General features: G+C 44.7%; 1 protein-coding gene across 1 annotated transcript in view; it reads left to right on the top strand.

Annotated features, from left to right (window-relative positions):
* Positions 1–20,538, top strand: part of LOC112250463 (forkhead box protein N3) — a 49,373-nt gene that overhangs the window by 7,557 nt on the left and 21,278 nt on the right. The window contains 1 exon segment of the mRNA XM_042321796.1: positions 12,127–12,693. Coding sequence (XP_042177730.1) covers positions 12,145–12,693 — 549 coding nt within the window. The 5' untranslated portion in view covers positions 12,127–12,144.

The raw sequence follows: 20,538 nt of genomic DNA, 5'->3' as shown, positions 1-20,538 counted from the left end.
TTGTTTTATTGTCTTATGCTGTTCTGTTGTAAGAGGGAGATTAGACTTCAGCTGTGAGGCCACTGAGACCTGTAATCGTTGTGCCATTGTAGCGAGGCCACTGAGACTAAGACTGGCTTTGAAACGGATCTCCCTCTGTTGTGTCTCGTAATTGTGTGTGTGTGTGTGTGTGTGTGTGTGTAACTATGTAACCGGAGATGCAGTTTTTTGGTGTCTGACCGTTTGACCTCTGTTGTTGATGCTCAACTGAGAAATAACAAAAATCAGAGAGGACAAAAGTGGAGGAAGAAAACCAACTGAGAAGGAAGAGGTTGCGACAGAAACTTGGTGACGTTTGTGATTTTAGCCAAATCGTCTTGTTTTTAAAAAGTCCCAAATAAGTGGAAAAAAGAGAGCAGCCATCTAGTTCTGTGTATCTAGGATTAGAAAAGTAGCTGTCTGTTTTATTCTGAAAGCTTTGTGGCTACACCCATCTATCGCTGACTCCCGTTCTACAGTCTCTTTAACTGGCTACGCGCACACGTACACACACACTGGACTCTCCGAGTCTGAGGAAATCAGAACGGACTTAACCCTTTGTGTGCTGTAGACAGCCAAGCAAATACATTACAGTGATTTTCCAGCGATTATCTGATTACTGTAAGAACTCAGCTAGACTAAGGCTCAGTCCCAAATGAAACCCTATGCCCTACATAGTGCACTACTTTAACTAGGGACCATAGTGCTCGAGTACAAATTTGTGCAGTATATAGGGAATAGGGTGCCATTTGGGACTCATACTTAACCTCTCCGGGACAAACCAAACCACACAGCCGTGGTCTAGCTCAATGACCACTATTCAGACACTCAATCCCAAAGTTATAATCACACTCTCAAACTTACACCCTGACACAATAGACATTGGGTATGGACTTTGTTTTGTTCCAAACGTGGTTTTGGTCACGGAATGTTAACCACGGCCACAAACAGTAGAACTCAAAGCAGCATCATCACACATAAAATCCCTAAACTGATCCTCTGACCCCTCCTCTTTTTCCTGTCTTCCCTCTGCTGGTCTCCCCTCTGTCTCTTTCTCCTTCTCCCTCTCCCCCCTCTCTCTCCCTCTCTCCGTCCCCTCTCTCTCTCTCCCTCTCCCTCCCCCCGTCTCTCTCTCTCACTCTCTCTCCCTCCCTCTCCCCCTCCCCCTCTCTCCCTCTCTCTCTCTCTCTCTCCCTCTCTCTCTCTCTCTCTCTCCCCCTTCTCTCTCTCCCTCTCTCTCTCTCTCTCTCTCTCCCCCTTCTCTCTCTCCCTCTCTCTCTCTCTCCCTCCCCCTCTCTCTCTCCCTCTCTCTCTCTCTCCCCCTCTCTCTCTCTTACTCGGCATGTGTCTGTCCATGCGGGGGCCTGTTCCCTGGCAGGACAAGGGGAAAAAATACCTTCCCATATGATATAAACACAGTGGGCCCAGCAGTGTGTGTGTGTGTGTCACCTGAGACAACGGCTGGGCTGCACCATAGCAAAAGGGAACAGCTGCCTTCCAACCATTGGTCACGAGTGTGTGTGTGTGTCTCCTGTGTCACACACATTCTCAGATCCTTCACTAACCATCTATTAACAGACACACAACACAACACATCGTGCTGACTTACAGTACAAGTACACTCTCAACCTCCCTAGCATCTCACAGTCAATTTTGCCTAACATCTTTAGACCAACAGAGCAGCACTTTCCCTGACGATTCATTCATAACAAATAATACAGTGATTCAAAATAAACATTCAATTCAATACTGTTACTCATCACTTTCTCTCTCAGCTGATTTGACTCTAACCAAATTCTGCTCTGCTCATCTCTTGTATAAGAGAATGTGAGTGTTCTCTCTCTCTCTCTCTCACGCTCTCTCTCTCTCTCTCTCCTGTCTCTCTCTCCTCTCTCTATATCTCCCTCCCTCCCTCTTTCTCTGAGGGAATGTCCTTGGCCCATCTGACTTGCATCCTCCCTCTGAGCTGTCCGTCAACCCCCGGCGCCGGGCCTCTCCCCTGCCAGGCAGCCAATCAGAGCAGGAGGTGTAAATGATGTCAGATAGCGAATGGTCTGAGAGGCGGGGCCTCCCTCCAGGTGATCCATTATAAAGACACCTCTTATTATTATTATTAAGTGTTGGAGGGGCCACTGTAGGAGAGGCCCTTAATGAAAGTGGAGCAGGGAGAGAGAGAGCAGTGTGTCTGTGTGAGCGCAAGAGCTGAATATTCAGCAGCTGCTACCAGACTTGCTGACTCCTCGCGTTCATGCTCTGAATATAACGTATGATATACGGCTTACACACCAACACGCCTCTGATGCGCTCTGAGAGGGTATGCGTGTACGTGTGTGCGTGCGTGTGTGTGTGTTTACAGTATGTACTAGGAGTTTTGTAACTGAGCCACTGGATCCTCTTTCCCAGTATCTTGCTGGTGTACTGTAAGACACTGTAAAGAAAATGGGGGGGACTTCAGGAGAATATAATGCAAGTATGCAGGAGTTTACCGGGAAGATTTAGGAGAGAATGTGGAAAACGGAGAGAACTGCAAGCGTTTGGAGGAGACTGTGGTAGATGAAACACCGCGGCAGTGCATAGCAGACAGACTTGCGTCCCAAATGGCACCCTTTTCCCCCCTAGTGCACTACTTTAATCAGGGCCCTAGTGCAATATAAAGAGATCGGAGGGAATAGGGTGCCATTTTGGATGCAGGGAGACTTTATAGGAATGTAGACGGAACAGAGGGACTCTAGAAGTGTGTTAGGGTTCTGAGAACTGATAGGAAACAGATTGTTGTTTTTCCCCCTAAGATCTCTGGTGGTTGTGTCTCGGGTCACGACTCTGAGGAGAGGGTTGAGGCCTGCTTTGATGATGAATATGGATCAGGTGCTCTAAATGTCAGCTCCCAGTACTTCTTCTTCTCTGCTCTCATCCTTCTCTCTCCTCTCTCATCCTTATTTCTTACTTTCTCTTTCTCTCGCTCTCTCTGTCTTTCTTTCTTTCTTTCTTCAATTCCCTGTCATCTGTGCAGTATCCATGGATCAGGCCTTCTCCTCTCCTCCATCCATCCATCTCTCCTTTCTCCTCTCATCTCATGTCCTCTCATCCCCCATATCCCCTGGATGAAGCCCTCTCCCTGAGCTCCACATCTAATCATGGCACCATCATTTCTCACTCTAATTCTTTTGGCAGGGCCTGTCAAACAGCATACGCTAGAGGACACTGTGACTTTGAGATGCTGCTAATGACACAAGGATATTTCCCCCTCGCTCTTTGGTGATTAGAGAGAGAGATAGAGAGGGAGGCAGAGATATGGGTGGGAGAGGCAGAGAGAGATGATAGGAGCAAGGCTGAATTACCGAACAGGCACACAGGTCTACGTCCCCCAGGGCCCCCGATCTCCAAGGGGCCCCCCCCAAAAAATTATATTCTTTTATTTTTTGGGTCCCCTGGAGGTCGGGGCCCCCCAGATTACATACAGTACCAGTCAAATGTTTGTACACACCTATTCATTTAAGAGTTTTTATTTTTACTGTTTTCTACATTGTAGAATAATAGTGAAGACATCAAAACTATGAAATAACATATGTAATCATGTAGTAACAAAAAAGTGTTAAACAAATCAAAATATATTTGATATTTGATATTCTTCAAAGTAGCCACCCTTTGCTTTGATGACACTGTTGGCATTCTCTCAACCAGATTCATGAGATATTCACCTGGAATGCATTTAAATTAACCGGTGTGCCTTCTTAAAAGTTAATTTGTGGAATTTCTTTCCTTCTTAATGCGTTTGAGCCAATCAGTTGTGTTGTGACAAGGTTGGGTTGGTATACAGAAGATAGCCCTATTTGGTAAAAGACCAAGTCCATATTATGGTAAGAACAGCTCAAATAAGCAAAGAAAAATGACAGTCCATCATTACTTTAAGACATGAAGGTCAGTCAATGTGAAAATTTTCAAGAACTTTAAAAGTTTCTTTGAGTGCAGTCGCAAAAACCATCAAGCGCTATGATGAAACTGTCTCTCATGAGGATCGCCACAGGAAAGGAAGAACCAGAGTTACCTCTGCTGCAGAGGATAAGTTCATTAGAGTTGCCCGACTCAGAAATTGCAGCCTAAATAAATGCTTCACAGAGTTCAAGAAACAGACACATCTCAACATCAACTGTTCAGAGGAATCCTTCATGGTCGAATTGCTGCAAAGAAACCAAAACTAAAGGACACCAATAAGAAGAAGCGACTTGATTGGGCCAAGATACATGAGCGATGGACATTAGACCGGTGGAAATCTGTCCTTTAGCCTGTTAAGTCCAAATTTGAAATGTTTGGTTCCAACCGCCGTGTCTTTGTGAGATGCAGAGTAGGTGAACGGATGATCTCCGCATGTGTGGTTCCTACCGTGAAGCATGAAGGAGGAGGTGTGATGGTGTGGGGGTGCTTTGCTGGTGACACTGTCAATAATTTATTTAGAATTCAAAGGACTATTGTTTGTTTATCAACAGGACAATGACCCAACACACCTCCAGGCTGTGTAAGGGCTATTTAACCAAGAAGGAGAGTGATGGAGTGCTGCATCAGATGACTTGGCCTCCACAATCACCTGACCACAACCCAATTGAGATGGTTTGGGATGAGTTGGACAACAGAGTGAAGGAAAAGCAGCCAACAAGTGCTCAGTATATGTGAGAACTCCTTCAAGACTGTTGGAAAAGCATTCCAGGAGAAGCTGGTTGAGAGAATGTCAAGAGTGTGCAAAGCTGTCATCAAGGCAAAGGGTGGCTACTTTGAAGAATCACAAATATAAAATGTATTTTGATTTGTTTAACACTTTTTTGGTTACTACATCATTCCATATGTGTTTTTTTCATAGTTTGATGTCTTCACTATTTTTCTGCGTTGTAAAAACTAAGAAAAACCCTTGAATGAGTATGTGTCCAGACTTTTGACTGGTACTGTATGATAGTAAAATGTGTAGTATTGCAGGAAATTAGCTTGAAAACGCCAACATTTTCTCTCAGCCTCATTGCAAAATGTGAACAATAGCATGAGGGGGCATAGATACGGTAGTATGGCCCTGGGTAGGAGAAGATGAGCCGACAATATTCACAAAAGAGAGGTGAAGGAGAAGGAGTGCGAGAAAGAAAGGTCGGTTAACTGCAAAACTCTTTTTCTAGCCTTCTTTACGTGGCAAAGCACGTTGTGATTCTCATCCACTTTCTCAACCAAACTTGCTGGGGAGCAGAGGAAGCCAAAAGTGGGCGGGTCTCTGTAACAGCCGTTTCAGTGGTTGTTGCCATGGCATTAAGTGTCGTGGACAAATTGTTGGCTAGTGGCTGAGGGCCCGTGCTGTTGTTTGTTACAGATAAGTGGAGGAGCCAGACGAGAGACAGAGAGGTGGAGAGGCCTACAGCATACTGTGTATTAAATGCAGAGCACACTACTCTGTGCAGGCCCAGCCAACCACTACTCTGTGCAGGCCCAGGTAACCACTACTCTGTGCAGGCCCAGGCAACCACTACTCTGTGCAGGCCCAGGCAACCACTACTCTGTGCAGGCCCAGGCAACCACTACTCTGTGCAGGCCCAGGCAACCACTACTCTGTGCAGGCCCAGCCAACCACTACTCTGTGCAGGCCCAGGCAACCACTACTCTGTGCAGGCCCAGGCAACCACTACTCTGTGCAGGCCCAGGCAACCACTACTCTGTGCAGGCCCAGGCAACCACTACTCTGTGCAGGCCCAGGCAACCACTACTCTGTGCAGGCCCAGCCAACCACTACTCTGTGCAGGCCCAGGCAACCACTACTCTGTGCAGGCCCAGGCAACCACTACTCTGTGCAGGCCCAGCCAACCACTATTCTGTGCAGGCCCAGGCAACCACTACTCTGTGCAGGCCCAGGCAACCACTACTCTGTGCAGGCCCAGCCAACCACTACTCTGTGCAGGCCCAGGCAACCACTACTCTGTGCAGGCCCAGCCAACCACTACTCTGTGCAGGCCCAGCGAACTACTACTCTGTGCAGGCCCAGGCAACCACTACTCTGTGCAGGCCCAGCCAACCACTACTCTGTGCAGGCCCAGGCAACCACTACTCTGTGCAGGCCCAGGCAACCACTACTCTGTGCAGGCCCAGGCAACCACTACTCTGTGCAGGCCCAGCCAACCACTACTCTGTGCAGGCCCAGGCAACCACTACTCTGTGCAGGCCCAGGCAACCACTACTCTGTGCAGGCCCAGCCAACTTTCCCACTTTAAAGCTTTCAAACACACATAAAACCCATCCAGTTCACTCTGTCTGTCTGCGCCCACCTCTTTTAGAGTAAAACCAATTAATCTTCAATCTAGCCTCCTGTTTTAATTTGTGCAATGGCTCCTTTGCATATAGGCTATACCTTCTGAGCTGGCCATATATCAAACATACACTGACACTTGAACACACACTTGTGTAAAGAACACAGAGTGCCAGGAGGGAGCTGCAGGAACTGTCAAAACAGAAGAATTGTCTGGAAGATGTGTGTGTGTGTATGTGTGTGTGTATGTGTGTGTGTGTGTGTGTGTGTGTGTGTGTGTGTGTGTGTGTGTGTGTGTGTGTGTGTGTGTGTGTGTGTGTGTGTGTGTGTGTGTGTGTGTTTGTATGGTGCGTCATAGAGAGTCTGAAATATAGAAGTTAAAGGGCCTTTGGGCTTTAAAAAAAAAAAAATGTTAAGCCTGACCTGAGGCGAGTGCACAGCGCTCAACGTTAGACTTAGAGTCATAGTCAGTCTGCTCTGCTGTCTGTGTGTGTACTCCCCTAAGGGGGCTGGAGGCTGCACACTCACCGGTCACCTTCACTGCACTACACTGACCTCAGATCAGCCAGAAGAGTTAGGGTTGTTTGTGTAGAAGTCTAGTGAGTTCAGGGAGAGAGGGAGTGATGACTGTAGAATCATAGTGAAGGCTGCCTTTCTGTGTGATGTGTCATATTATGGTGATTGACAGAAGGCTTAGTAGCGTGTCGTACGCTTCTCATTTATTTCCACTGTTACTGCTGACAGCTAATCATTTGTTTGATACATGTGTCTGTGACTACTTTTGATTCGCACTTCAATTAATTACATTCTGTATGGCATGATAATAAAACAGCATATTGTTTTTTCAAGTGCTGGTCATGTGTTTGATTGTGTGTCTTTTGATACTGTAAAAACTAGGTCTCTCTATGGTCTGTGTGTGTGTGTGTGTGTGTGTGTGTGTGTGTGTGTGTGTGTGTGTGTGTGTGTGTGTGTGTGTGTGTGTGTGTGTGTGTGTGTGTGTGTGTGTGTGTGTGTGTGTGTGTGTGTGTGTGTGTGTGTGTAATCCTGTGCAGCTCTTAGGAGGATAACACAATGAACCCTGACCTCTGTCTAATAAACTCCCTAGGCTCTGTAGCAGGGCGAGAGGCAACAGAGACACACACACACACACACACACACACACACACACACACACACACACATACACCAACACACACTGTACTATCCTGTCCCATTGGTTAACTGGCCTCACATGTTTGCCCTGTGGAGCCCTGCTAGTTGTTGTCAAGGGACCACAGGGAATGGAAACTGAAACTGATTTCATCGACTCAAGCAGCTAGAGAAAACCACAACCTTTTGTACACCAATGTTGCGCACATATAGGGGGTTAATATTTACTCACCCTCCCTCTCTCTCTCTATCACAGGGCCCATAGGGCTCTGGTCAATAGTAGTGCACTATAGTAAAAGGGTGCCATTTGGGATGCACATTATGAGATTTTGTATTCATTCTTTTCTCCCTTCAGTGGCCAATTCATCGCAGGCTTTGAAAGGACTGTAAGGTCTCTGGTTGATAATGTATTCTCAATTAGAGACAATTAACCATGTGAATCTGACTGACCTGTGCACAGTTTTGTCACCCCCTTAATAGACTGTCTCGTTGAGGATTTCATTAACCTCTTCACCCCTGTAAACATTTGGTCCTCGTGCCACTCATTATAGAGAAGAGGTGTGGGTTGTAAGAGAGGCGAAGGGTTAAATACACACAGTTCAAACTCATAGACAAACACACTCACTGACACACTTAGCCAACGCTGCTGTCCCATGTTATAGAGACACTAAACCACTGGGCACCTGTATTTGTACACAGTATTTAAAGACTGTATCCCTGACATGGCTCATTCTATCATTTCCTACTGTTGTACATTGGATTTTAGTTTACACTGTTTATACACACCACATATGTCTTTATATACTCTATTCCTAACATAGCTCACTCTAGTATATCTACTGCTGTACATATCATTCTTAGAATATCTACTGCTGTACATATCATTCTTAGTATATCTACTGCTGTTCATATCATTCTTAGTATATCTACTGCTGTTCATATCATTCTTAGTATATCTACTGCTGTACATATCATTCTTAGTATATCTACTGCTGTACATATCATTCTTAGTATATCTACTGCTGTACATATCATTCTTAGTATATATACTGCTGTTCATATCATTCTTAGTATATCTACTGCTGTATATATCATTCTTAGTATATCTACTGCTGTACATATCATTCTTAGTATATCTACTGCTGTTCATATCATTCTTAGTATATCTACTGCTGTACATGTCATTCTTAGTATATCTACTGCTGTACATATCATTCTTAGTATATCTACTGCTGTACATATCATTCTTAGTATATCTACTGCTGTTCATATCATTCTTAGTATATCTACTGCTGTACATATCATTCTTAGTATATCTACTGCTGTACATATCATTCTTAGTATATCTACTGCTGTTCATATCATTCTTAGTATATCTACTGCTGTTCATATCATTCTTAGAATATCTACTGCTGTACATATCATTCTTAGTATATCTACTGCTGTTCATATCATTCTTAGTATATCTACTGCTGTACATATCATTCTTAGTATATCTACTGCTGTTGTACATATCATTCTTAGTATATCTACTGCTGTTCATATCATTCTTAGTATATCTACTGCTGTACATATCATTCTTAGTATATCTACTGCTGTACATATCATTCTTAGTATATCTACTGCTGTACATATCATTCTTAGTATATCTACTGCTGTTCATATCATTCTTAGTATATCTACTGCTGTACATGTCATTCTTAGTATATCTACTGCTGTACATATCATTCTTAGTATATCTACTGCTGTACATATCATTCTTAGCATATCTGGTGTAAATTCATCCGGTGTACATGCATAGAGATTGCATTTGGATTACCGTTACAGTGCTGTTGGAGTTGTTCATTAGATTCGTTCCAATGATACTTGATTTCTTTATTTGCTAACTTTTTTAGAGGTTGTATTATTTGTGTACTTGTTTGCCATTTTACTGCATTGTCAGGATCTAGTAACACAAGCATTTCGCCGCACCCGCCATAACATCTGCTAAACTCTGTATACGACCAACACACTTGGATTTGATTTTGAAATATGATTCCACCGTCTGCAAATTTCCCACCCAACCAATGTTTGCTGCTTTGGGATTGTATTGTTGACTTGGCACTCGTCTTGCTTTGAGAGGAGCCATCTTGTGCGGTAAGATGGACATCGGTGACCTCGTCAAGAGGTTTGGACATTGATGTGTGTGAGAATAGAGGCGCCGGTGGTTCACTGGGGGGATTCCATCAGACTCAGGAAAAAAAGTGGGTGTCAAGGTCACGAAGGTCGTAGGGTTGTGTACACAATATTTTAATTAAACATGTACAGACACACACACACACACACACAAGCATGCAAACACACACACACACACACGCTGTCAGTCTGTCAAGCCTCTAGTAGGAAGTACCCCTCCCTTCAACAATCAAGTCTGAACTTGAGCAAGAACTCTCGTTGTTCTTTAACAGTCAGTCATTAGGGGGTTGTATAAATGTTGTATAAAAGTTTGTTTAGAGCTCAAAGTGCGTTAAGGAGAGATTTCTGAAAACTCTAGGGTATGAATACACGGCTCTGCGCTGCGCCTTGCTACGGCTCGCACACACACTCATAACACAGGCCCTAACTGGAAGGAGTTTGTTGTCATAGCAACAGTAAAATTAGATGACTTTACTGTCAGCCGTAATGTGTCATGGCCCTGCCTCGCCTGGTGCCTTGCCTGCCGTCATGGCAACGTAACAAGAAAACGCTCCCTGTGTGTTCCGTTGTTCCCTTCTCCTCGACGACCGACGCCTCGACGACGTCCAACTGGGAACCATGTCACACCAATAACCTTCCCTATCACCTCGCTGCCACCCACACCTTGATGAGCCTGTCACCGCCATATACCTCAACCCCTCGCTTACCTTTCTTTGTTCATCCCCTTTCTATTTTCGAGGCTTTTCAAGTGTAGGAATATCTATTGTCGAGCTTCGGAGGAGATTTCAATTTGTTACGGTCAACGTGAGTACTGGTGCAACATGGCTCCGTCAGGTAGCTGCTGTTGATATCCCGGGGATATCGTCAGTTAAGGAGGAACTATAGATAACAGATATCTACAGACTGGAAGCTAGATGACAGATGAAGCTGCTCTAGGCTACTGTTTGGTTGTCGTATAAGCACATATATGACTGCCATGGTCCATGCAGCCTACAGACATTTATGGAGGAAGAAAAGGTCCAATCAAATCAAACTTTATTGGTCGCGAACACGTCTGCAGATGTCATCACAGGTGCAGTGAAATGCGTGTGTTTCTAGCTGCAACTGTGCAGTAATACTGCAGCTAGCTGTACAAAAACAATACACACAATCCAGAAATGAAGAAATGAAGAAATGTCAGGAGCGAATCCAAATAGCAACCCAACGATCAGATACATCTGCCTATCTGAAAGCCGCTTGGAATCGAAAGCCGGTTTAGGCTGTTCGGCGGCCATATGCACAGCACACATACAATGTATGGCTACCAGGCTCCGAGACAGTTTCTATCTACAAGCCATCTGACTGGACTGACTACCAGACTCCTATTCTCCTGCTCAATTTATACCCCCCCAATACATGTGGAAATATTGGACTATAAACGTGCTTTCCTGTATTATACTTATGCTAAAATGTCTAATCTATTCTACTGAGACATTTACTTTGTTTGTATTCTTGTTTTTTTTACTATTTAGTATTGTATGTTGCGTTGCCGAGAAGGAACCTGCAAGAAAGCATTTCGTTGGACGATGTATACCATGCGTTTCCCCGTTTCCCCACACGACGAATAAAGCTTGATACTTCAAACTACTCTACAGAATAGAGTCTACACTCCAATGCGTATTTTTATGAGGGCAAGAGAAAACATATCGACAGATGTCAAAACCGTAGGCTAGTGCTTGGTGGCCATAATCATACATTGTCTTCCGTACAACCTACAGTAAATACATGTGTTCTATTGTTCTATTATATATATATATATATATATATATATATATATATATATATATATATATAACTCAGTCCTTGTAACTCGGTGAAGAAGAATTATCAGAGCAGGAAGGAAGAGTAGCTTCCCAAATAGCACCCTATTCCCTTCATAGTGGGCCCATAGGGCCCTGGTCAAAAGTAGTGCACTATATAGGAAATAGGGTGCCATTTGAGATGCAGGGCTGTTGTTCTGTGGTGAAAGCGGCTCAGAGGGGGCCGGCAGCCATGGCAACGTGACAGCTGTCATAGCTAGGGGGGAAAGGGGATGGATGTTGACAGCTGTCCGTCAATCAGCCAGAGAGAAGAGTCAGATCGGGGGATGATTTCCTTGGCTCATAGCATGATCACACAGGGTGAGCTGGCTACTACATATCTCCTGCTGGGATTAATCTTATCCTAGTGTGTGTGTGTGTGTGTGTTTTCATTTCCATCTTGCGATCATCTTACCAACAGAAGACGCTACCTAACACAGGATATAAGCATTTACTATGCAGTCAATTTAGCTACTGTTCTAGCAATTCACCTGCAGTTAACTAATGCATTCTAACACTCATCTTATCTCCAATGGTTGGTGTGATTGTTACAGCAACCATTTCTGAGGATCCCATCAAAACTGTCTCAAAACCCACTGTAGAAGCATCAGAGTTGCAGACATGACTTGATTCATAGTAACCCAGTCTTGTGCTCTCCTCCCCTCCCCCATCCAGGAGAGAGTCCAGGGCTGGATGGGACCCACCATGCCGCCCAGTAAGAAGGCCCAGAGCCCCAGCAGCGGTTTGGGAGCCACCCGGGGTCTGAGTCCCCTCTACAGGGAGGCGGAGGCAGCCGACCTGTCCCTGTCTCTGTCGGCATCCTTCTCCAAGGCCGAGGACGAGGAGCTCACCAGCCTCTCCTGGCTCCACGAGAGCACAGACCTTCTCAACAGCTTCTCTCACTCGGGGCTCCGCTCCGTCTCCCCCCTGCAGGACCCCGACGGTCACCCTCTACCCCCCCACTCCCCCTCCTCCTCCTCCCCTTCCCCCGACCCATGTGATTCTTCCCAATACGACCTGGCCACGGGAGCCAATCGGAAGCCTCCGTACTCGTTCAGCTGTCTGATCTTCATGGCAATAGAGGACGCACCATCCAAGAGGCTGCCGGTGAAAGATATCTATGGTTGGATCCTGGAGCATTTCCCGTATTTCGCTAGCGCCCCTACTGGTTGGAAGAACTCGGTACGCCACAATCTGTCGCTTAATAAGTGTTTCAAGAAGGTGGACAAGGACAGGAGCCAGGTAAGGAGGAGGCTAGCAAAGACACACACACACACACACACACACACACACACACACACACCACACACCACACACACACACACAGCTGCACCACACTCTCTCGCTCTCTTTCTCTCGCTCTCTTTCTCTCGCTCTCTTTCTCTTTGTTTGTTTGAGGTGCTTGGACGCATTTCAAATTCAGTTATCAGGAGAACAGCCATTTCAATCTCCGAGTCAAACATATCCAGTATTTTGTCTACACATGTACAAGGAATTGCTTTATCAATACTTCATCATCTCACTGAATTCCAACTAAAAAGCAGAAGTTTGGCGTTCTCTGGAGGGAACAGCCTTTCAGTTTTGATTTCAATCTTGATCTGGTTTCATCTAAAGGCTTAAATATTTCACTAATCATTCTCCTATTTCAGGAGCGGGTTACATATACCCTATATGCTTATTAGGAAAATAATTCCCATAACCAATTAATACTAAAAGTTGTATTAACGTTCATGTCAAAAGATATCAGATATCATCTGGGAAAATGTAAGTAAATCCTGGAAGAAAGGGTTATAACCCACACTCACTGAGCTATTCTTTACGTTTTAATGGCTTATTTCTTCAGCCAGGTCACCCGTGATAAAAGTCATTATTCGACATCCATCCATGTCTGAGAATGACGTGAAAACGCTTCCAAATCTGACGTTTGGGACAACTTTGAAAGCTGGCGTTTGAGGAACATGGCTTGAACGTCCAATTCTGGCGTGAGGCTGTTCCGGAGCTGGTTGAATTGTTCTGCGGCAGAGGTCAGAACTAAGGGACGTGTTTCGGCGACAGCCGAGCGTTTGGAGAACAACAGACATCCACCCATATTTACAGATGACGTCACGTTGGAGTACTGCTGCTTTCTTTTTTCACAATCATTATTGACATACATTATTGACATACATTATTTACATACATTTCCTACTGTTTTCCACCAAAGATCCTGTTGCTCTAAGGCAGAAACCTAGCAGAAGTTCTTCATTCAAGCCTCTACGGCTCTGTTTGTAAGACATAGAAATTCTTCTCTGTCACTTCCTCATTTAAGTGGCTGTACAACTTCTAAGCCCTGGAACCTCAGTTGGCACACATCACGTTTGACCGCATTAAAGTGTCTGGCTACAGGGGACAGTTCACTGTGATGCATTTCTTTCTTCGCCCTCGTACGGGAAAGAAAATGTATGTCAGGGGTAGAATTTCCTGTAAAACAAAATTTGTGGTCTATTTACTCAAGTGCCCCATGTGGCTATTATTATCTTGGGAAGTCTAAGAAAGAATTGAAAGTTCGTATTACAGAGCACAAGAGCAGAGCACCCCTGTAGCCAGACACCATGTGTCTTCTAATGAAGTTCATATGTGAGAATTGCCAGAACAATCCGAGATGTCAAAAATATATTTTCGCTCCCTCTGGCATGTAATTACCCATAAGGCTTATATTATGTACACTATACAGGCTTTAGCTTGTGCATTAGATTCTTTGTGAAATGAACTTGTGAGCTCTAAACTACATTTGCCCAGCACATGAACCACAGCCTTTCCCTTGTGAGTGAATGTGGAAGGACAAAATGTACAAACTGTATCGTGTGTGTGTGTGTGTGTGTGTGTGTGTGTGTGTGTGTGTGTGTGTGTGTGTGTGCGTGTCTGCCCTTAAGTTACTCTGTCATCTGGCCCCTTGACTACAACTGCATAGAGTTTTCCTTGTATACATATCTCCATAGTAACTAGGTTGCAGTTGACATAAAAGTATGCTGTTGCTGTGGCGACGGGGAAACTGATTTGGCTATACTGACTTTGAGTGTGTGTGCCCGCCCTTGGGTATGTACAAGAATGTGTGTGTGTGTGTGAGTGTGGGTGTGTGATGGCAAGGACAGAAAGGTGCAGTTGGCAGGGACATTTTTTTTCCTCTTACACAGACAGTTTAAGACAGCCAATTAGTTAACTCTTCAATTCTGTCAAATAACCGCTCAGCCCAAACTGACTACCAACTGTTACAGGAACAGAAAGTACATCGTTATATAAAGACGCATACCTCAGTATACACACAAGAATATGTGCCTGCGTCTTAAAAACAGCTATTTTACCTGAGAAAAAGGCTGCTTTGTATGGAATCATAACGATGTCAAGTGTGTAATTTCAAGGAATGACTAACGTTACTATTGCATTCAGCTACTGTCTTTCTAAGGAGAAGCTGTTTTTCCAGTTTTTCTTTCCCTTTTAAATGCCTTTTCTCTGTCACTGGCTTTCCTCTGTCTGTTTATCTCTGAATTGAGCACAGTACGGGTCGGGTAAGCATTTTTACATTGCATTATATTCCACATTAACATCAAGCTAGTGGGGAGGGAAAATCTTCCAATTGGATTGGGGTTTAGTATAGTGAACAGTCCTTGCTGGGTCCACGGGCTAAGTCCTTGCTGGGTCCACGGGCTAAGTCCTTGCTGGGTCGGGCTAAGTCCTTGCTGGGTCCACGGGCTAAGTCCTTGCTGGGTCCACGGGCTAAGTCCTTGCTGGGCCTTGGCTTGGAATAAAAAAGCCTTTTTTTTGCAAATGCACCAAATTATATTTCCATTCATTTAGAGAGGTGGTGATTATTATGACAAGACACTTTGTTCCAGAGAGTGTGTTTCTGGGTCATATTCAGGCAGACGACAAGACTACTGACTGGGGTTAGCTTATTGTGTGTGTGTGTGTGTGTGTGTGTGTGTGTGTGTGTGTGTGTGTGTGTGTGTGTGTGTGTGTGTGTGTGTGTGTGTGTGTGTGTGTGTGTGTGTGTGTGTGTGTGTGTGTGTGTGTGTGTGTGTGTGTGTGTGTGTGTGTGTGTGTGTGTGTGCGCGCGCGTGTGTCTGTGCGAGACAGCCAGAGGGCTCAAGTCTCACGGTTTCCATGGTGTTGTTTACAAACAGGATTCCTCCATTGGTGAAGGAGAGGCCTTAATGACAGGACACGGTGTTGTGCTCATAACACACACACACACACATGGCTTTATATTGGTTATGAAATCAAAGCTGAAAAGTGGGTTATGAAGAAACAGTTCTGTATGAGAAGCAGTTCAAAAAGAGCGATTTCGTCAATCCAATACTCTCAACGCTTTCCCAGGGTATTGGGATCAGACAGTTATCTAACCTAACCTTGCCTCTAGTGTATGAAACAACTTTGAACTAAATCTCTGTTTTCATTGTTGGCTAAAGTGGAAACAGACTGGTAACCAGGCTAACTCAAGATCCATAGCAACAGATCTCTGGTAAAAGGGGTGTTTCAGGGTCTACACGGAACTCAAAAGGTTTCTACCTGGAACCTAAAAGGGTTTTTCATAGGGCTCTCCTGCACTCTAAAAATGTGGGGTTCAACAAGGGTTCTTCTAAGATCCTTAGAGTTCTTGGCACTGAACGTGGCCCCCAGTAGGTTCTTCCAAGAACCCAATAGGAGGTGGGGTACATCAAGGAACCTCCTTAGTTGGTGGGGGTTCTTGCAGGAACCTAACTGCCCAACTGAAACATATAGGTGCAGGCACTTCACTGAAAAACGTAAAGATCTCATCAATTTAAGGTAAGGTTTGTCCTTTGTATGATCTACATTTATTTTGTTTCATGATGATACCATCTATCTTTTCATATTTGTGCCAATCTTTCCAAAACAGAAAATGGACACAAGTCAATGGATATCAATCAATAAAGAGGTAAGAATATGTTGAAGCCTAGCTGTATTGAGTGCAGATGACTAAACTGCTCACCTTTGTGTCTGTGTCTGCAGGTATGAAGACGAGGAGGCATACTGTCACACCCTGACCATAGTTTGCTTTGTATGTTTCTATGTTTTGGTTGGTCAGGGTGTGATCTGAGTGGGAATTCTATGTTGGATGTCTTGTTTGTCTATTTCTATGTCTGGCCTGATATGGTTCTCAATCAGAGGCAGGTGTTAGTCATTGTCTCTGATTGGGAACCATATTTAGGTAGCCTGGGTTTCACTGTGTGTTTGTGGGTGATTGTTCCTGTCTCTGTGTTTGCACCAGATAGGACTGTTTTGAGTTTTCACATTTCTTGTTTTGTTAGTTATTTCATGTATAGTCATGTATATTTCATGTATAGTCGTCTTTATTAAAAACATGAATAACCACCACGCTGCATTTTGGTCCGCCTCTCCTTCAGATGAAGAAAACCGTTACACATACACAGGTATGTCAATAGGTGTTGGTATGTTATTATGCAGATCACATTTACCATATTCCTCTCTTACCTCTCCAATGAATATCCCATAGGCCTCTACATTATGGACATGGTATGTGTATGTATGGTCCATTATCAAAACCATTGTTTTTCATTCCCATTTACCACAAAAAACAAGGTATGAATACTGTAGTGTGCATGTTTTATTAATCATCTGTATAATTACTATTCTTTGGGATTCACAGACTTCACCCTCCCTACACCTCTGATGAATATAACAGGAAACCTGTTATCACCATGCTCTGCAAAATCATTCTGGCTATGGATGTGGAGAACATCAACACATTAACATCAACACGCCATTGGACTTGGGGCTCTGCTGGGAGTTTACCTCATATTTAGATTGTTTATTCTGCTTTGCCACTAAAATCATAATAAACACTGAGAACTAAAATACCGTGTTATTGGTGTTATTGTTATGCATATTATTATTAATATTAATAATAGTAATAGGGGAGGGGAGGTAGTTCAAAATTAACCCCAAAAGGTTCCTTGAGGATCCATTAAAAGGGGTTCTTTAAAGAACTTATAGGGGTTCCCCCACAGTTTCAATTTGAAGAACCCCTGAAGGACACTCCAGGAACCTTTGCTTTTTAGAGTGTATGGGGACAGCTGAAGAACCCTTTTAGGTTCTACATCCTTCTTTACTAAGAGTGTAGGGTTGGTCACAGCAGATGAAGAAAAACAGATCCTATGTTTTCAATGACTCTTCAATGTATTTGGAACAAAGAGTTCTCTGATATAACCTTGTCTGCCGTTACACTATGATGTATCTTAGAACCATGGCAACACCCGGATCCCTGGTATGTGGTTGGTTGAAGAGGTATACAGTATTAGGGTCAGTAACAGCAGGACCATTTAATATCCTCCCCCTCCTCTCTCTCTCCTCTCTGCCTTCTTTTCCTAGTGGGTCCCAGACTACAGAGTACAGTTTATGTAACAGAGGAAACAGATGTGAGGAGCATACAACTCCTCTCTTTCTGTCTTCCAGTCTGTCTTCCAGTCTGTCTGTCTGTCTGTCTCTCTCTTTCTGTCTCTTTCTCTCGTTGACAGACTGAGTTGGCCTGGACTAGAGGTCTGCTGTGGGACCGATTTTCTTCATCCCGCTCCTGCTGCTTTTCGTACCGCGCCCCCTCCTGCTGCTTTTCGTACCGCGCGCCCCCTCCTGCTGACTTCTTGTCTGACACCAACCCGCTCCCGCAAGAAGTGGTCCCGAATCCGACTGCAGTCCCGTTATTTTAGGTGTAGCAGCCCAGGTCCCAGCCGTTTTGAGATCACACATATAGGAGTATTTGATCTTGCACGCCTCAAGAAAGAGAGGGAAGGTAGGCCACTGAACGTAAATCAGCAAGAATTAGGCTATTCGAGTTTGTGAATATTGCTAACAAACAGGTGCTTTAACACGAGAACACGTACAAGACAGAAAGACGACCGTTCTCAATAATCTGCGGGGCTAAAAAATATTTTCATTCCAAAATTGTCTGTCTGACCGCCCGCTCCTGACCACAGCATGAAAAATGTTCTCAGCCTGGCCACAGGTCCCGTGGGATGCCCTCGGGAATGCAGCTCTTTAGCCTACACCACTCTGTGTGTATTCTTTACAATCAGTGTATTTTTGTCTTTTTCTGTTAATAGTGTCTATTAAGACATATGTTTCAAGGTTTAAGTTTTGTTCTAAACTGGGTGGTTTAAGCCCTGAATGCTGATTTGGCTGACAGCCGTGATATATCAGATCGTAAACCATGGGTATGACAAAACATTTGTTGTTACTGCTCTAATTACATTGGTAACCAGTTTATAATAGCAATAAGGCACTTCGGGGGTTTGTGGTATATTACCAATATACCACGGCTAAGGGCTGTATCCAGGCACTCCAGGCAAGTGTTTAAATTGAGCAGTATTAGCAATAGTAAATACGATTCTGGTAGCAGCCGTTGTGATGTGTGTGTGTAGCGTGTGTGTGCAGAGAGTCAGTGCAGATGGTCAGTCCAGTTCAAGTGTTCAGCAGTCTGATTGCTTGTAGATAGAAACGGTCTCTGAGTCTATTGGGATCAGACGTCATGCTCCGATACCATCTGCCCAACGGTGAGTGAGTAAGCAGCTCGTGGCTGGAGCGTGTGGGGTCCTTGACGATGCTGTGGGCCTTCCTCTGGCACCGTTTCTAGTAGATATTCTAGATGGGTGGGAGCACAGTCCCAGTGATGTACTGAGCCTTCTTCAACACCGGCTGGAGGGCCTTGTGGTTGTGGACGGAGCAATTGCCGTATCAGGCCGTGATGTGACTAGTCAGGATACTCTCGATGGTGCAGAAGTAGTACTTGGAGAGGTGCCGTGCCGTGTTTCTTAAGCCGCCTTAGGAAGTAGAGACCGTGTTGCACCATTTTGACAAGAGTGGTGATGGTTTTGGTCCATGTCAAGTCATCGGTGATGTCTGTGTAACCAGCTCAGATATTTTTAGTTTCTTTCCCTAAGGGTCAAAGCTAACATTGGGTTTCTATTTATCTGATCCTAGATCTGTTGTTAAGGTCAACTTCTACCTCCTGGAGCCATGTGACTTCTGGGTTTTCGGCAGCCTTCCCAGAACACTTTATAAACACAGATGGGCAGTGGCGTGGAACCAGGTTGGGTTGGGTCGTAGTGTCGGCACAGAACACTGAGCACACATGCAGCTGGTTCTTCTAGGAACAAGGCTCTTTCCAAGACACCAAGACAGGGGGGAAAAAATAGTGGTGACCAGCCAACCCAAATTGAAATAGCCTAGGACCTGTTGTTTTTAGTTGAGCGACGTCAGAGAGAGATAAACACTCAATGTAAGCTAGTGGGACTCGTCTCTGCTGGTAAACGCAGCTATATATCCAGATACATCTCTCACTCATCCCCATTGCGAGGGCTGGCACGAAGGGCCATCTTCTCCACTGTGAACCAATCCTGAATAAATCTGTCACCTAAATTCTAGCCATTCCCTGTTAACGGTAGGGTTATTTCCATACCTCAGTGCCTCTGAAGTACATGTAGCCATGCTAAGAACATGCACTACATGGCCAAAAGGATGTGGACAGCCCTTCAAATTAGGGGATTTGGTTATTTCAGCCAGTTATTTCATTGCTGACAGGTGTATAAAATCGAGCACACGGCCATGCAATCTCCATAGACAAACATTGGCCGTAGAATTGCCTTACTGAAGAGCTCAGTGACTTTCAATGTGGCACCGTCATAGGATGCCAGTTTTCCAACAAGTCAGTTTGTCAAATGTATGCCCTGCTAGAGCTTCCCTGGGCCACTGTGCTGTTATTGTGAAGTGGAAACGTTTAAGAGCAACAATGGCTCAGCCATGAAGTGGTAGGCCACACAAGCTCACAGAACGGGACCGCTGAAGCACGTACAGATCGCCTGTCCTCGGTTGCAACACTTACTACCGAGTTCCAAGCTGGCTCTGGAAGCAACGTCTGCTCAAGAACTGGTCATCGGGAGCTTCATCAAATGGGTTTCCATGGCCAAGCAGCTGCACACAAGCCTAAGATCACCATGCAAAATCCCAAGCGTTGGCTGGAGTAGTGTAAAGTTTGCTGCCATTGGACTCTGGAGCAGTGGAAACACGTTCTCTGAA

The sequence above is a fragment of the Oncorhynchus tshawytscha genome, linkage group LG05 (assembly GCF_018296145.1).
Source record: "Oncorhynchus tshawytscha isolate Ot180627B linkage group LG05, Otsh_v2.0, whole genome shotgun sequence".
Lineage (NCBI taxonomy): Eukaryota > Metazoa > Chordata > Actinopteri > Salmoniformes > Salmonidae > Oncorhynchus > Oncorhynchus tshawytscha.
The sequence above is the reverse complement of the archived record's forward strand: the minus strand, read 5'-3'. Positions and strand labels throughout refer to the sequence as shown.